Below are 15,266 nucleotides of genomic sequence, written 5' to 3'. Positions count from 1 at the left end.
CTTTATTTAAATACTGATATTTTTTTGTCAAATCGATTTGATTTAAGTTTATAATTTATTTGGATAATATATATATTTGGATCATCCACTAACTGACCGGTTCAACCCACTTTTCTTCTTAAAAAAAAGGGTTGTCCCATTTAATTCACTTTCCGTATTAACTTGTTTCTGACCGGTCTATTATATTTTGGACATGAACCACCCATATACAATCGAGTTCAGATTGTCCGCACCAGCTCTAACCCAACGTTTGTAATGGTAGTTGATAACTTTTATATGATTATTGGGGGTTGACATCAAAATCTATTTACAAGTTTATGAGTAATAGTAGTTTGTAGAGATGGCAAAGTCACCTTGACCCCAGACCTGGCTCGCAAAGGTTTTTAGCTAGATGGTATTAGGCCAGAGTTTTCTAGACCCGCAAATTGACCAGGTTTTCCTGTATTATAAGGACTGGGTTTTTTCAGGATTGGCCGAAACGGATCATGCGGGGATTATAAGGACCCACATTTTTCTTTCTTCATTTATTGTTTCACCTGAAAAAAAACGAGAGAGAGAGAGAGTGAGAAGAAAACGATACCTTGTGACTTCGACCGAGAGATAGATGAATTCCGGCGACGATGGTTCGAACTCCAATGGTGTTTCGGTTTTCACATTGTCAGAAGTTCTGTAGTAGAAGAGTTTCACGGAAAGAACCGATGGAAAAGGTGATGGCAACTTCCACCGATAGAATCTTCCTCTCTTCTCTTTCTTTAATCTACTTGCATGCAACAAAATCATGTACAAATCTCATGTTCTTTCTTTACTTTTCAGTAGATCTACTTTTAATTGCATGTTCACTCATTTAAGAAAAAGGATTGAATTTTACTTTTAATTGGAAGAGTCGGCCTTATTACCTTGTTCTCGAGACAGGTTCGGTTTGTTCATTGTCTTATTGCATGTTATGTTTGCGTATTAATAATTCATTGTGTAATATGTGATTGTGCTTGTCTTATGTTGTTTGCTATGTGTTCTATGTCATTGTATTGTTCTAATGTTTGTCTTATGTTAATTATTGTTGACTGATCATGATTTGATAGCAACAGTATATTGAACGTTGCGCGGGCTGGTCCGCAAAGGCATACTAGTATTGCAGTACGTGATTGGGTTAGTCATTTCCGAAACTACAGCCCGTGCGGGCCAGATCTGCCTGAAGAAGAACCCGCTGCGGTACAGGACAGATAAACCTGTTTGCCATCTTTAGTAATTTGGATGATTTATTATGTTATTGAAAAGCTTCTGAGGGTTTTTGTAATATAAGATGATAGACTTTGAAATGCCGAAAACAATTGACGGATGTTTGAAGGATGAAAGACCATACAAATCTAGGGTGATTACTATTAGCTCTAAGACTGCATAAAGACAGTTTTCAACGCAATGGCAATGGGAAAGAGGTATAGATTCTTACTTTAATCCCCGAGCATGCATGCAAATCGTATTACCTCTTTAAACGCACCAAAGGCATATATGGTACTGTTACATCAATCAACACCTCTCTATTGTCTATGCATCTTTAATCTATTAAGATGAGATATATGGCACATTTACAAGGCTGTAAAAAGTTTGTAAAGTCCCTCTGCGGTCTACAAGATAAGCCACGAATCGAGAACCAACGGAATCATGGGACACAGATTTACACACAGAACATATCATTGACGTGCGATCAAGTTCTGCTTCAGGATTTTATGCTCCAGATTGGGCTTGGTTTCCGATGCTGAGGATTCTCGATTGAATAAACAAGAAGGGCTCCATCTTTTGTCCCTGCTAAGAAACACTCTTCTTGAGTTACAGTCAAAGAGGTGATTATTTTCCCGGCTCCGCTATACCTTCTTACTACTTCAAGGGTGTTCATAGACCGAACAACTATTTGTCCTTGGTCTCCGGCAGTAACCAAAAACTCTCCACACTTACTAAGTTCAAGACAATTGATGCGTCCATTTGACTCGGAGCTGGCGAGATGTTTTCCGTTAATGGAGTAGAGGTGCAGACTAAGATCATCATCACCGTACAGAACAATCCGTCCATGGTGCGACGCAGCAAGCTTCGAAACTGCGCTGCCTGAAGGATGTTTTAAGGATCTTATGTATCTTCCTTCTCGCAATGTGTGGAAAACACAGGTTCCATCTTTTGACCCACTGATGACTATGTCAAGATCAGTGCTGACATATAAGCATGTTATTATATCGTCATGACCACAAAGAATGTGAGAAGGAGCATCCGCGAGGACGATATCTCTCCGCAGTGCTTCTGCGTGCATATTTTTCACCCTCTTTTCAGGTGTTTTCATGCGGAGAATGTCCCACACCATCACAGTCGTATCATAGCTACCAGTTGCAAGAATGCTTGAATCAGCAGTCACTGCAGTATTAATGATATAATCAGTAAGGCATGAGTAGCTTTAGCAAAAAATGAAATGCTAGACGTGGCCAACGAAAACTATATTTGAATGAAGCACCTAGCTTGTGGGATTGAGTGATTTTCCGAGTCAAAATAATGTTGTTATTCTTTTCCATAATTCCAGATTCGAATACTTTCTCGAACATTAAGGAAAACCTATCCTAGAGCCTCATATCATTAACCAGGCAAAGGAAGCAGAGGACAAATAGCATACCTGCAACACAGCTTACGACGTCTTTATGATGTCGGATGCTCTGGACTACCCGTCCATCAGTCAAGGATATGACATGAAAACTGTTCTCCCAGTTCCCACATGAAACCAGAAAGTTTTCCTGTGGGGTTTGCATTGTGGCAAAGCATTGTGATCCAAGTTCAACATTGTCTGCAAGGGGACTTCCAATGTTGCGGGGAGAGAGAACATCAGAACCAACTCCGAAGTATGGATCCTGCAGTAAAAGAGGCCTCAGCTAATGTCGTACAATGTAATATTGAATTAATGGAATCCAAAAAGATAATGGACAACATACCTGAGAGCTAGAGAAAGTAAAATTTCCGCCAGAATGTAGTTGAGTTGTCAACCAAATCTTGACTGACAAAGTGAGACCCTGGTTGACAAGAACTATATTTGAATCTAGAACACCGACATATAGAACTGATGATGGGGGGTTAGTCGTAGCGGGAAGAATGGAAGTCAAATTGATGGACGCAGGAGCAAAGTACAAGGGATGTGCAATTGGAATAGGCGGCCCTCTTCTCGGATGTTTCTTCCGGAAGATCTGGATTGGAGTTTGACCAAAATTAGCAATCTGATCTTCAACTGCTGATATTTGCAGTTCGTCTTCCATATTTTCTACGTCAACGGCACCTTCATATGTAAGGTAATAAAAGATATTTGCTGCCTGCAGTTAAGGAGTATTTAATTTTTAATAAGAACCGAATAAGAGGCTACAACAGAAAATACGCGAGCTTATGAAATATGAAGTACCACCAGTACCGAGCAATAAATAAAGCTAGTCTGAGAAAATTAATCGGGGTACCTCCACAGCTGGTTTGCCACGCTGTTTGTGTCCAAATATCAAATCAATCCATTCATGGAGATGTGAGCTAACATACTCGCTCTCTAAGGCTTCTCTATTGCGAGCAATAAACATTTCTGGAGAACCCTGCATATATAATTGGCTATGAAGTTCTCAAGGAGATTAAACAACGGTACATTCGGGATGTCTAGAAAACAAATCAAAACAAACTGTCAATACAATCCTTAGCGCCCCCACACTACCAAAAGAAAGTTTCAAGTTTAGTTTGTTACTACTCCGCGCTAATCTCCACATAATCATAGTTCTATAGGTGGTCTTCTTCAATAAGGACCAAACACACCTCATGAACATGTTTTCCATACCACAACAGTACTCTTAATATATATACAACATACTCAGTTGTCCCACCAAACTCCACAAACTAATTCAGCGCTCCACTAGATTACCCTGTATATAATGCGTGTGAGAAGCATACCTTAGCCCAAGGAGGTAGACAAATATCTCCGAGAGGTTCACCGTCTTGTTTCACTCCAAGGTGGTAGGAGTTAGAATTCACCAGAAATTCAGGCATGTAGAAGAACTCAGGGATCAATTCTTTTACATCGCTTGTATTTGACAGGCAATTTCGATATGTCCCCTCAATACTTTGAAAAAGACGATCTGCGTGATCAAATTTACCACCCTGGCCACAAACAGAACTGTTATGTGATATGTCCGTATACAGCATTTTTCATTATACACTCCAGAAATCTGCTAATTGTTAAAGTTGGACGCAAGTACCTGCAGACTACGATGAAGGGATGTAAATGGCTCTAACCTCAAAAGGTAATACAACACACTTCCCATACTTGAATAATGGGACCCGTAATAGAAACTGCATTAAGTTCATTAACAAAAATTACTAAGGTGCAAGGGAAAAAGTATCTTTTTAGTAGAGAAAACATTCTTCACTGTATACCTAGGTATATCAGGATCAGAGAAGCTGTGGTATCTGTCCTCAAAAACCTGTTACAGCAACAAATCATTTTGCATTATTAAATTCATGCCATTAACATCAGAAACTAAATATATGTCAGTGCTTTATACTAACCTCAAATCTTCTTGAATCTAAAGCTCCAACCGGTTTAGAAAGATCACGAAAGGTAGATGCTTTACTAAAATCAAGAGTCTCAGATGAATAGTCAGCCACCACCCAAGGGAAAACAGGATACTGAGTCAAATCATTATAGGATCTGCCTGCAAGGGTGTTGAGAATCATCAAGTATTCAAAGTTTGTAATCTCTCTCCTTCTCCATCTGTCTCTGGCTGCTTCTGCCATCTCCATAGCTACACGTCTGTCAACAAAGGAAATCACTGCTGTCCTGTCCCTAGCAACACTCTTCGGAAACAGAAATTCATTCCTGGTAGAAACTATTAACATTCCGACCTCCTTTGCATTCTTTGGCGATGCAAAATTTAGAAAAACTGGGGGCACCGATTCCTGGAAGAAAATTTCCACAGCTGTGTATTGAAGCAAATATCTCGTCCAATGAACACTTTTCACCTATCAACAGACATACATGAAAACACTATCAAATACGCGGACACTGATGCACGAAATAGCAAATTAGTTTGATGTTTGTTACCTTCCCTATTTTCCATCTTCTGTGACGCTTAAACTTTTTTAGCGGTTTCTGATTATTTTTTTCAGATTCTAAATCTAAGGATGTCTCCCTCTCATAAGGTGAAGACCATTTAACAAGGTTCTGTTTACTGTCAGGTTTTGTTACATCACCACCCTTTGAAGTGCTAAAGTTCTTGAAGACAGATGATCCACCAGTTCCTTCCACCAAAAACTCCCCAGAAAAATGCAAAACATTTTTCATAACTGCCAAACAACCAGCCAGTTTCCTCTTGGGAGTTATAAGAACACAAGGAACTGATGTCAAAACCTGAGAAAAATATAAAACGAAAAGCATGTTATATATAGACACTGTATTGTCTACTCCTTCAAAATCTGTGAAATATGCACCTCGCTGGTTTCAACTTCTAAAGAAGAGGCATCTACTTTCTCTTGTACAACATCCTTGAGATCACTACTGCTTCTCACAAGCTCAGAGAACTGGATTTCTGCAGACGTATCCAATAAATTTTGCTCACTTTGACTATTGTCGTTCTCACAAGATTCTGAGCCACCCTCATCGGTTATCCTGCGAATGCCTTTCAGCAAAAATCTCTTCATCTGTTCAGGTAAATGTATCACACCAGACTTGCTTTCATTGATAACGTTTGTGGTCTCATTTTCAGTGGAAGTGGAAGTAGAAGGTGGATGGCACAGCCTTTCATCAAAATGATAATTCCTTCTCAACTTTGGTCTACGCCTCCAAGAATCTTCTGTCCTATCGAGTTTCCAGTGATTTACAATGTTATTAGGAAAAGGAGTTGCAGACCAAGGACCTCTTTCATCCATCAAAGATCGCAGCATGTGAATCCATTTCTCAGTAACGTTTTGCTGTTGCTCTTCATGGCTTAACTGCACTGCAACTCGTCTATTTTCATCCCATGTAAGAACAGTTTTTAAACCGCTTTGCAGCTCATCATCAAAAGGTTTCTTGCTGTTGGATTCCAAAGATGATGCTTCATAATTCCTTTCACCGAGGGCTTTCACTTGACGAGTACGATCAGATAGTAATGTTTTCATGTATGTCGTTTCATCAGTGACAGCAGCAAGCACACGGTCTTTGTGGATAAGATTCTGGATAGAACCCACTTCTTTGAAGATTCCACCAGATTCAGAACTGTCATCCTTACTCATACCACTGGTGGCCAGGATGGACTTTCCACAACTTACAGTTTCACGTATCAGGTGCGATATTACATGAAAACGAGCACCATCATCTAGCTTTCCATATTGGGATCTTACATAAAGTAAACAGCCAATAAAGAGATGCAATCTGCTCTTGCTTTGTTCATCATCAGCAGATAAAAAGGAAGGCAAGAGTGAGGTCACCTGCTGCACACATCTAGTGGCTTTTTCCAGCGACGACATGCACAGATAAAGGGTGACAAGCCTAAACACGATTCGTGGGCATTTCTCACTTCGTAGGAGCATAGCTTTATCAACGTTTTTGTTAATTTTTCCACTTAATGCATTGCCTATTCCTCCTGAAACAACAACTGCGGCCATTTCAGCAGCTGGAACATTTAATGACTCTACTAATCCTCTCGCTCTTTGACCAATAGAGGGACCAGTAGCTAAAGATTTGGGAGACATCTTCATCGGACCCCTTCCATTAATATCACATATTATTCTCCACAAATTGTCATACAGATTCCACCATCTTTCATTGGTCATTAGTTCAGTTATTGTGGTGCAAGAGTGCTGACTTTCTGTGTTTCTGGAAAATGAATGAGGAAAATAACATCATCACCAAAGATAGCAAGCAAGAGAGCAAATACTAGGATCAGTCACTGAAAAGCTTTTAAAACAGCTTCACATATAATGAAAAACAAATATTAAAAACTGAAGAAAAAAACTACTAAGAGCAGTGAAGAGAGAATTTAAGTAATAGGCTCTCTTTTAAATAGTAAATCACTATCCTGATTTACCCAAACTCCCATGTTAATATGTTATTGTTTTGATCGGAAGGCAGTTATGTTTCTCTACAACAAAATCATGGGCTAAAAGTTACGCTACCACTACATGTATCCTATTATTGGTTTCAGTGGGTGTAAAGTTAGCAACATAGGAATTGAAGGCATATCTTGTCACCAATTTATACATTTGAAATCCAGAAAGAACATACCTAGAGGTTTCTTCCGTCAACAGTCGTTGAAAATTCTCATCTAAACCCAAACTGTGGTCCTCACGGTTTGCAAGTTGTAATAAATCCTCTGAAAAATCAGCACTATTTGCCGGAAACTGCAAGGAATACATTTGACATTAAAGTTCCTATAGATAAAGTAAAGCACAGATACGCTTTTAACAGGAACAGAAAACTGGATCAAACCATTTGTGAATTTAATTTTGACCTTAAATAATGAAGTTATTTGGGTTTAAAGAGATTCAAGTGAGCTTAATTTAATCCAAGATGTGTCACTGAATTTAACTAAATACCTTCTCTAACCTGGCTTATTATTCATCGCGGGTACAGGTAATGAATGAATGAAAGGATCGTTACTATAGATAATCTAATATTCATCAAAAGATCTAAAGCACAACCTGGTCTAACAATACGGGAGAACGTGAAAATACCGACCAAGACATGATTTAGGGGTAGTAACACTTAGTTCAAAAATCAACTGCATGATACGAATGAAAAAACAAAAGTAGGTTGGTCATACCAGGAGCCTACTGCCAAATTCACGAACAAGCATCTCATCAACGAGCCGCAAGAGGTACAGCACATTGTCGCGACATGGGTGCGAAAGAAAAATATTATCTTCAGATGAGAGTTCCACCAACCGCTGAATCAAGTCTTCATAGAGGTCACGGAGAAAAGACCGGTATGGTGCATCATTCTGTGACGAAATAGAATAAGCAAAGATCAACAACAATCTTTTTCTAAGGTATAAGAAAGAAAATCAGTTTTGATTAACCTACATGCTCACAATGCAAGAGTATGAAATTCACAGTTTCCTCCAACTGCTGCCAGCCTCCCTTCACAGATAAGATATAGTGGCAGAGAACGACACAAAAGAGACCCCTGACAAAGTGTTGCTCATTTAATGCCAAGTCATCATGATTGAGCAGCTCAGATCTGTAGTCCTTTATCACATCAAGTGTCACGGACGCTGATAGCCATGCACTCCATCCAAATTCCTACACATACCGTTTTGTATTTTAAAGTGGCGTTTTAACACTTGCATATCTGAAATTTTCAGTCATTGGTGTATATACCATCAAAGCTTCAACATTCATAGGATTTGAATCAAGAAGATCCAGAATGTCACTGATTATTTTTATTCGCGCTGATCCATCCTTGCAGCCGGACAGGAATTTAAAAATAAAAACAAAAATTTGTGGAAGAAAGAAGTGAGAGTTGCTTGCTTTGCTTCTCTGCTTATCAACTTGGTTGTATTTCTGCAGAACCTAAAAGGAAAAAAATCCCCCATTGATCTCCATCAAAATACTTAAGAAAGTTTGTAGAACACAAAATTGAGTAGGAAAAATGATTAAAATCAGCACTCTTGATTAAAATTAGCACTCTTGAACTGATACCTGTTTGGGGCTGGCACCACCAAGAAGAACATCGAACAAGGTTGCACGCAAGTTATCTGTCTGAGGATATTGGAACAGTCTATCTGACATGGCAACAAATATTGGTTGCGTTCTACCACCAATTTTCTTATGCCCTTGTGAAAGAAATTTAGCTCTTCCAACGGGAAGAGTGAAAAACCTTGGTCCTTTTTTCTCTGAAGGTACATCATAAAGAAGCCTTCCAAGGAACTGCAAGCTGAGTAACCTTATAGGCTCGTAATCCCTGCCAAACCCCAAATGTGGAGATAGATGAGCAAGATTTAGTATGCCTCAATAAATAGAGGAAAATTTTCTCCCTGATCTAGTCTAAAGCCAAAATTATTAGTTATGCTCAGCGCAGACCATGGACAAACATTGCTTTAGCTACGAAAGTCTTCTGATTTTTCTATGCAACTATTGACTCAATATCATTGGTTTAATTTACAAGAAGGCATGCAACTGTCAAATCAGTACCACATGTTTCCTTTACAAGAAAGACGCAGATGCAAACAGAAAAATTTATCTTTATCCAAGACTCCAGCAGGAACAGACCACCTCAATAAATTTACCGAATGAGAAAAAGCAAGGAGGATCTTTTGTTATGAAAGGGTTTTAGGGCTTACAGTTGTCTACACTTAAATTCACCAGCCCCCATATTTTCAACAATACTTTGACGGGTAGCAAGTACGTGTTTTAAAACAAAACAGAAACATGAACAGATGATGTTTGAGCCTTTGCTCTATCAAATGATTGAGGTTCTTGTCAGTTTTACAATCTGTTAACATGCATAACAGAGGAGCATCTATCGCTGCAAATAAACTATATATTTCAACTGAATCAGTCCATTGATGTACAACAAAGCCCCTTAAAAGTTCGGTAGCATGAAAACAACAACGGCTTGCAGAAAACAGCAGACCCACCCATATTTTCAAGATTCATGTATATTTGGAAATTGAAATCACATGTACTAACCAACCGATAGGATAGGATTAAAAAAACTAACCTCTGAAGAAGATTGACGAAAATGTGGCATCCACCAATAAGATTGACTTGTTCAAGAAAAGAAGCAAGGACTGATGTTTGAGAAATTGCACGGATAACCATATGCAGAACATCTTCGATGCATGCTACATCCTGGCATGTCTCAAAAAATGCTATCAAAGCTTTTACATCCCCTGATGTGATATTCTGCCTGAAATACGGATGAAAAATCGGAATAAAACTGAGAGCAAAGACTTGAGTATAGTTTCAAAAGTTTATCATATCATGTATTTTATAGATGACTGAAAAAATGTAAAATTGATAGTGGATGACATGCCTTAGGCTCATTTCACCTAGGCTCAGCAAAAGGAGACGAATTTTATGAATTTCGTCCCTACTTGGTCTTTCTGCAACAGTTCTTGCTGGTTGCAAAAGAGGCTTGCTTCCTTTAGCAGAACGGTATCTCTCAGATTCCCAGTAAAAGTTCCATACTATGTCAATAACTCTTGGGAGTCGACAAAGGCTTCCCAGAAGTCGCGGATCATTATCCAGCTGTTGAATGAGAAACATGTAAAGTTCACGCTGCACATTATAGGTTGCACGGATCCAAATGTGAGGATTAAGGAAAATGCTTGATATAGCATCCTCCACAAGCTGCTCAGCAAACCCTGGATAGAGATAGAAAAATATAACAAGAAGTTTAAAATTGACCAGCCCCTGATTTATAAACAACTTTAATACTGAATTAGCGAAAAGGTAAGAATCTGACTAAAGGTGCAAGATTCAGAGAACAGTATGTGAAGAATAGCCATTAGAATGTCAGAAAAAGTCCAAACATAATTAGAAATATGTTTCTACTTCATGTAAAAACAACTGCAATATATAGTATCAGAAGTGATGCAAACTAGCTGCAGAAAATCAAAATGATGCACTCACAACACGTACCAGAGCTTGAAATAACATTGAATAGGTGTTTCAAGGATGAAAGAGTTTCCAGATTGAGTTGCTTCGGTTGAATAGACTGTAACAAAAATCCTAGTATGGGGAATCCAGAGAGAAGATGCATCTGTTGCTGATTTCCTGGATTTTCATCCAAGACCGAAGCAATAAGTTCAATAACTTCTGCTGTCATACGCTCTTCTGGAGCAGGCATTGATGAAGCTTCCTCTTGAAGTGCTTCACTTTCACATCTATCTGTTTGTGTAATCAAAGGGAAAAAAACAGATATCCCTCCGACACAGTAAATTATCTGCTGAAGCAAGCGCCGCGAACATAGCTGAGTGCCAACCATAATATCAGCCTCAAATACGAGCCTATCTTGTAAATGATCTGACACCCGAGAGACATTAAACAATCTCCTACCATCACTCGCCTAGAAGTAGAGAAGGAAAGTTTTTTATTACATTGGAAATAGAAATTTCTTATTAAAATTGGCATAATTGGATAGAAAAGAAGTACTTGAAGAGGTGTATGACCTGTGCATTGAGTCCAAAGGAAACCTTAGGTGCAAGCCCATCTTTTCCATCCAGGATAGCACTAGGAAATGGATTATCAGAAAAGGTACCAGTCATCTCATTCTCTAAGAATGCATACATATAGCTTGGTCCTAGCGAATAGATGGCCTGAACTTGATCCGAAGACAAGGCATCATTAAACAAGTAAATGGGACCGATCTGGCCAAAAAATGGGAACACGTCTCGGATGGATTCCAGGCCTTCGTTATCTTGGATATGTGGCAACGTGATACTTGTACCAATGAAGCAACTGGTAAGTACATCGGTAACTTTTGGATAGCTGAAACAAAGATGACGAAATCAAGAACTGTACAAATAAAAATAGAGCACCCAAACATACTCAATGTGACTAGTCAATATTTCTAACGATGTTAAAACGAGCCTTTAATCAAATTGGTACAAATATATATATATATATATATATATATATATATATATATATATATATATATATCTTGAATCACCTGCATCTTTCAGATGACACGAGCTCCCCATCAACATAACACCTCAGGAGGCTACCACCCCAGAAAGCTCTTCCAATACTGTGGGAAACACAAATAAAATGCCACTTCTTACTGACCAAATTGGTGTGCACATTTACACATTGCCGTTTCAGATTCAGTGACTGAAAAGGAAGAAGAAACTTGTATTAGGGCGAGTCATAAGAAATTAGAAATAGTGAAGAAAAAGAAACAGAAAAGTCATGTCATTTGTCTTACAACATAAGACAATCCATCGTTCCCAACAGCGGCAAAGCAGCCCTTCCCATTTTTTGACATAAAACTGAAGATACCCATTTTTCCATCTCCACGAAAGCTTTCTACCCTAAGCCAACAGCAAAAGGAAAACCCCTTATTCACAGGCCACTGAACAGGTGTTTTGATCACAATGCCCTGCAGACGGAAATAATTTACAAAAACGGTAAGACGTAAGAATAAGAAATAGCAAGAGTTTGTCTACTCACCAACAAAATTGCAATACTTAAAAATGAATATTCCGACAGATTATCACCACTTCTTGGTTTCAAATTCAAAATCTTTCAACTTCACATAGCGCCCACGATGTCTAAACTTTAACCAATTAAACTTGCGGTATGTTCAAATACTGTTATAGCACCGTTCACTAAACACTGAAAACTGATTTCACCGAGAAAAGCTAAAATAAATTGTAGCAGTACCGAAAACACGCAGATTTTATGCATATAAATTTTCGCAGAGGGAAAAGCACTTACAGAATCAACCCCATTCATGTCAAAAAAGCCTGTTGGTCCTTTCTCATTCAGCATTGACAACAAACAAGCCAATAACAGTGAGCGGTATTTCTGTTGGTTACCCACTCTTTCACTCCGGAGAAGGGCAAAGATCTTACGAATATCCTTCCCAGAAATACTGTGGCCACCAATTGTCCGAGTTAGCTGTGTTATTTTCAAGATAACACTCTCAGCATCTTCCAGAGAGAACCAATCGAGAAGAAGGTTGAGCATTCCTGCCCGAACACATGAAGCACGATTTGATATGGAATCCCTAAGGAGTTGTTGAAACAAATTTAGCCCATAACACTGCAAAGACTCGCTGCTCTGCCAAATTATAAACATCCACAGTAAAGATATATCCCACAACCAGAATTTAGGAGAAGAAAAATCCAAGTAACATGAATAGCACCAACCTTCTGAAGTACATTTAAGTAAAGTATGATAACATCTTCATTCTGAATAGGGAAAAAAATTGGAAACAGGGCAGTAGAGTTAGCCGCCATTAATTAGGAGTGAATTAAAAAGAGACCATTTAAGTAGCAAAGTAATAATAACTGCATCATCACCTTTATAAGAGCACTGCCTTTATCATCAAATTTGCCATCAACAAGCATGTCAAGTAGAGCATCTAGGAGTCTTTGGGTAGGTTGCCATTGGAAGAAATCCAACAATAAGCTTTGCAGTGTCTGATAACCCTTGCCAGCAAGGGCTTTGAAAGCAAACTGAAGGCAACAACAGGAAGCAGTGCCAAAAACAAATTATACTAGTGCAAGACTGCAAGTAATCTCTGGGTCCAACTTAACTCGGAAAGATTTCCTAAACGGTAGAATACCCATCTGGTCTTTTGTTCTACTATATTACTAGTTTAGATCCAAGTTTTCTTGGATTTCTTTCACCACTACTCGAGTCCCAAATCAAGTTAAGCTAAATTCACATGTCATCCAGAGAAAAGCCTTATCTACAAAGAGGTCCGATGTTTGTAATTTGCTAACATGAAAATGAGGAAGTCTTACAGAATAAACATTTTAATGTTGCTAAATATGCTAGAAAAATCAACCCATGTTATTTTTCGCATCCTAAGGTGATAAGTGAAGAAGCGTTTTTTAAGTGACCCTTATTGTAGTGAAAAGAAAAAGAGCAGACGAGTCACCTTTGAGGAGTCGTTATTTGCAAGCAGAGAAGTTAGAGTTTGGAGGACATTTAACACCAACTTCTCTCCATTTGCTTCATCGAAATTACCATTTAACAGAGACACGATGTGTAAGAAACACTCCCCGTCACGAAATAGGGCTTGGTAATACTGAAGGGAGAAACAATAGAAGACAAAATAAAGATGATGTCCAACAAAAGTTACAAGCACTAAGTAAGAAACTTAGGGTCATACCCTCGAGTCAGTTTTAATCAAGTCCCTCATACCGGCTAGTAGATCAACAGATAAGTCAACAAAATCATTTTCTCTTTCCTTCACTTGAGTGAATGTTTCTAGATATTTGGAACACACTTGTAATTTTGCTGTTTTGTCTTCGTCGCACAGAGGCGTGATCTGAAAATTTGGGTAAGAAAATCTTTGTTTATGCTTCTTAAGAGGCTAAAAGATCAATAGAAGTATAGTAAAGACTTACAAGTAGTAGTTTGAAAAGAAATACTACCTTCATGAGATGAATAATGTGCTTCATCACATTGTTCCTAACGGCCTTCTCCCAAAAGAGCTCAAAAAGGCAATCAACACAAACAGAGCTCCGCAAAACATATACTTTTGCATCATCAGTTGACGAGAAAAACTCTGAGAAAATCCCAATGCATGTTTCCACGCATTCAAACGAACAATCCTCTGAATGAGACTTGTTATGAGGTGAATCAACTAGAACTCCACTGTCGTCACTACTTTCTAGTAAAGGGTCAACACACAGAGACTTCCTACTTTCCCTGGCTTGAGTGCAAGCCAACCTGAGGACACGACAGGGTCCATTCAAGGCCTTGAAAGAGAGTTTATTCTCATTTGAAAGCTGCAACGAGCGTAACAGACGCTGTGAAAGACCATTTGCAATACTGGGCGTAGATACAGACTGCTCAAGAGCATCTAAGAGAACAGATACACTCGGCTGCAATCACAACACAACAAAAATATTACTTCATCAAAGAGAACTTTCACACAATACTCCAACTAAACCCACATTCTTATCGATTCTCAAGCAATCAACAACAAGAAGCATCGGAGAAATTGAAATGCGTACCGAATGAGACGCACTTGCAGGCGATTCCATTAGGGCGGGCGCAAAATCGGTTTCGTGTCAATGATTTGATGTGAGATCTATATAGCCTACGTACGGTTCGATCCAACGAGAAATTATCCGAAGCTCTCACATAACCCTTCTTCTTGGATCGGTGCCAAGGAGAGAAGAATAAACCCTTCTTCAAGTCTAATGAAGCATTTACCCCCAAATTCTGGAAAGAAAAAGAGTGTGTAGAATTTACAAAAGCAGGTCCTTCCTTTTACTAAATGTTTATGTAATTTTCTCCATCTATTATATGTATCTCAATTTAACCCCATTTTCTTGAGGAAGGTTTTCTACCCAAACCGTCCAAATTTCATTGGTTTAAGTAAGAGACTGAAGTAATCTTTTTTTATAAGCTACTAGAAGCTCACACAATAAAAAAATGTAATTCAAGAAATGCAAAGCTTCTACAGAAAGGTGGAGAGGATATTTAAGCAAACACGGCTAAGAAGTTTTTGTAATACAGAGAGACGAAAAGATTTCTGAGGTATATCAGTACGAGCTATAAGATCTTTTATTTTTATCGTCTCGACACAGACCGCTTAACAAAGG

The 15,266-nt window shown here is 38.6% G+C and overlaps 1 protein-coding gene across 2 annotated transcripts; it reads right to left on the bottom strand.

Annotated features, from left to right (window-relative positions):
* Positions 1-1,462: 1,462 nt before the first annotated feature.
* Positions 1,463-14,869, bottom strand: LOC106449178 (BEACH domain-containing protein B). 2 transcript variants are annotated; one of them, XM_013890976.3, is made up of 28 exons: positions 14,673-14,869; positions 14,088-14,540; positions 13,823-13,981; positions 13,589-13,738; positions 13,005-13,160; positions 12,852-12,893; positions 12,418-12,762; positions 11,906-12,079; positions 11,651-11,811; positions 11,148-11,466; positions 10,618-11,044; positions 10,010-10,340; positions 9,695-9,883; positions 8,674-8,935; positions 8,353-8,544; positions 8,056-8,274; positions 7,797-7,973; positions 7,259-7,374; positions 5,485-6,850; positions 5,099-5,404; positions 4,564-5,016; positions 4,432-4,478; positions 4,254-4,347; positions 3,949-4,155; positions 3,474-3,599; positions 2,964-3,335; positions 2,651-2,882; positions 1,463-2,397 (listed from the first exon to the last, which is right to left on the bottom strand). In XM_013890976.3, the coding sequence occupies exons 1-28, from the start codon at positions 14,700-14,702 to the stop codon at positions 1,715-1,717; spliced, it is 7,788 nt and encodes a 2,595-aa protein (XP_013746430.2). In that variant the 5' UTR covers positions 14,703-14,869; the 3' UTR covers positions 1,463-1,714. The 2 variants fall into 2 exon arrangements, with proteins under 2 accessions (XP_013746430.2, XP_013746436.2); XM_013890982.3 differs by lacking the exons at positions 13,823-13,981; positions 14,088-14,540; positions 14,673-14,869 and having other exon boundaries at positions 12,418-12,757; positions 13,589-13,609.
* Between the last annotated feature and the right edge of the window lie 397 nt (positions 14,870-15,266).

The sequence above is a fragment of the Brassica napus genome, chromosome A1 (genome assembly GCF_020379485.1).
Source record: "Brassica napus cultivar Da-Ae chromosome A1, Da-Ae, whole genome shotgun sequence".
NCBI classification, from domain to species: domain Eukaryota; kingdom Viridiplantae; phylum Streptophyta; class Magnoliopsida; order Brassicales; family Brassicaceae; genus Brassica; species Brassica napus.
Note: the sequence above shows the minus strand (reverse complement) of the source record. Positions and strands in the feature narration are given on the sequence as shown.

Coding starts and splice junctions, on each gene's coding strand:
- LOC106449178 (XM_013890976.3), bottom strand. CDS start 14,702: ATGGAATCGCCTGCAAGTGCGTCTCATTCG. Junction 11,467..11,650: donor GTGTCATCTGAAAGATGCAG/GTGATTCAAGAT, acceptor TCTTTGTTTCAG/CTATCCAAAAGTTACCGATG. Junction 5,405..5,484: donor TAGAAGTTGAAACCAGCGAG/GTGCATATTTCA, acceptor TATTTTTCTCAG/GTTTTGACATCAGTTCCTTG.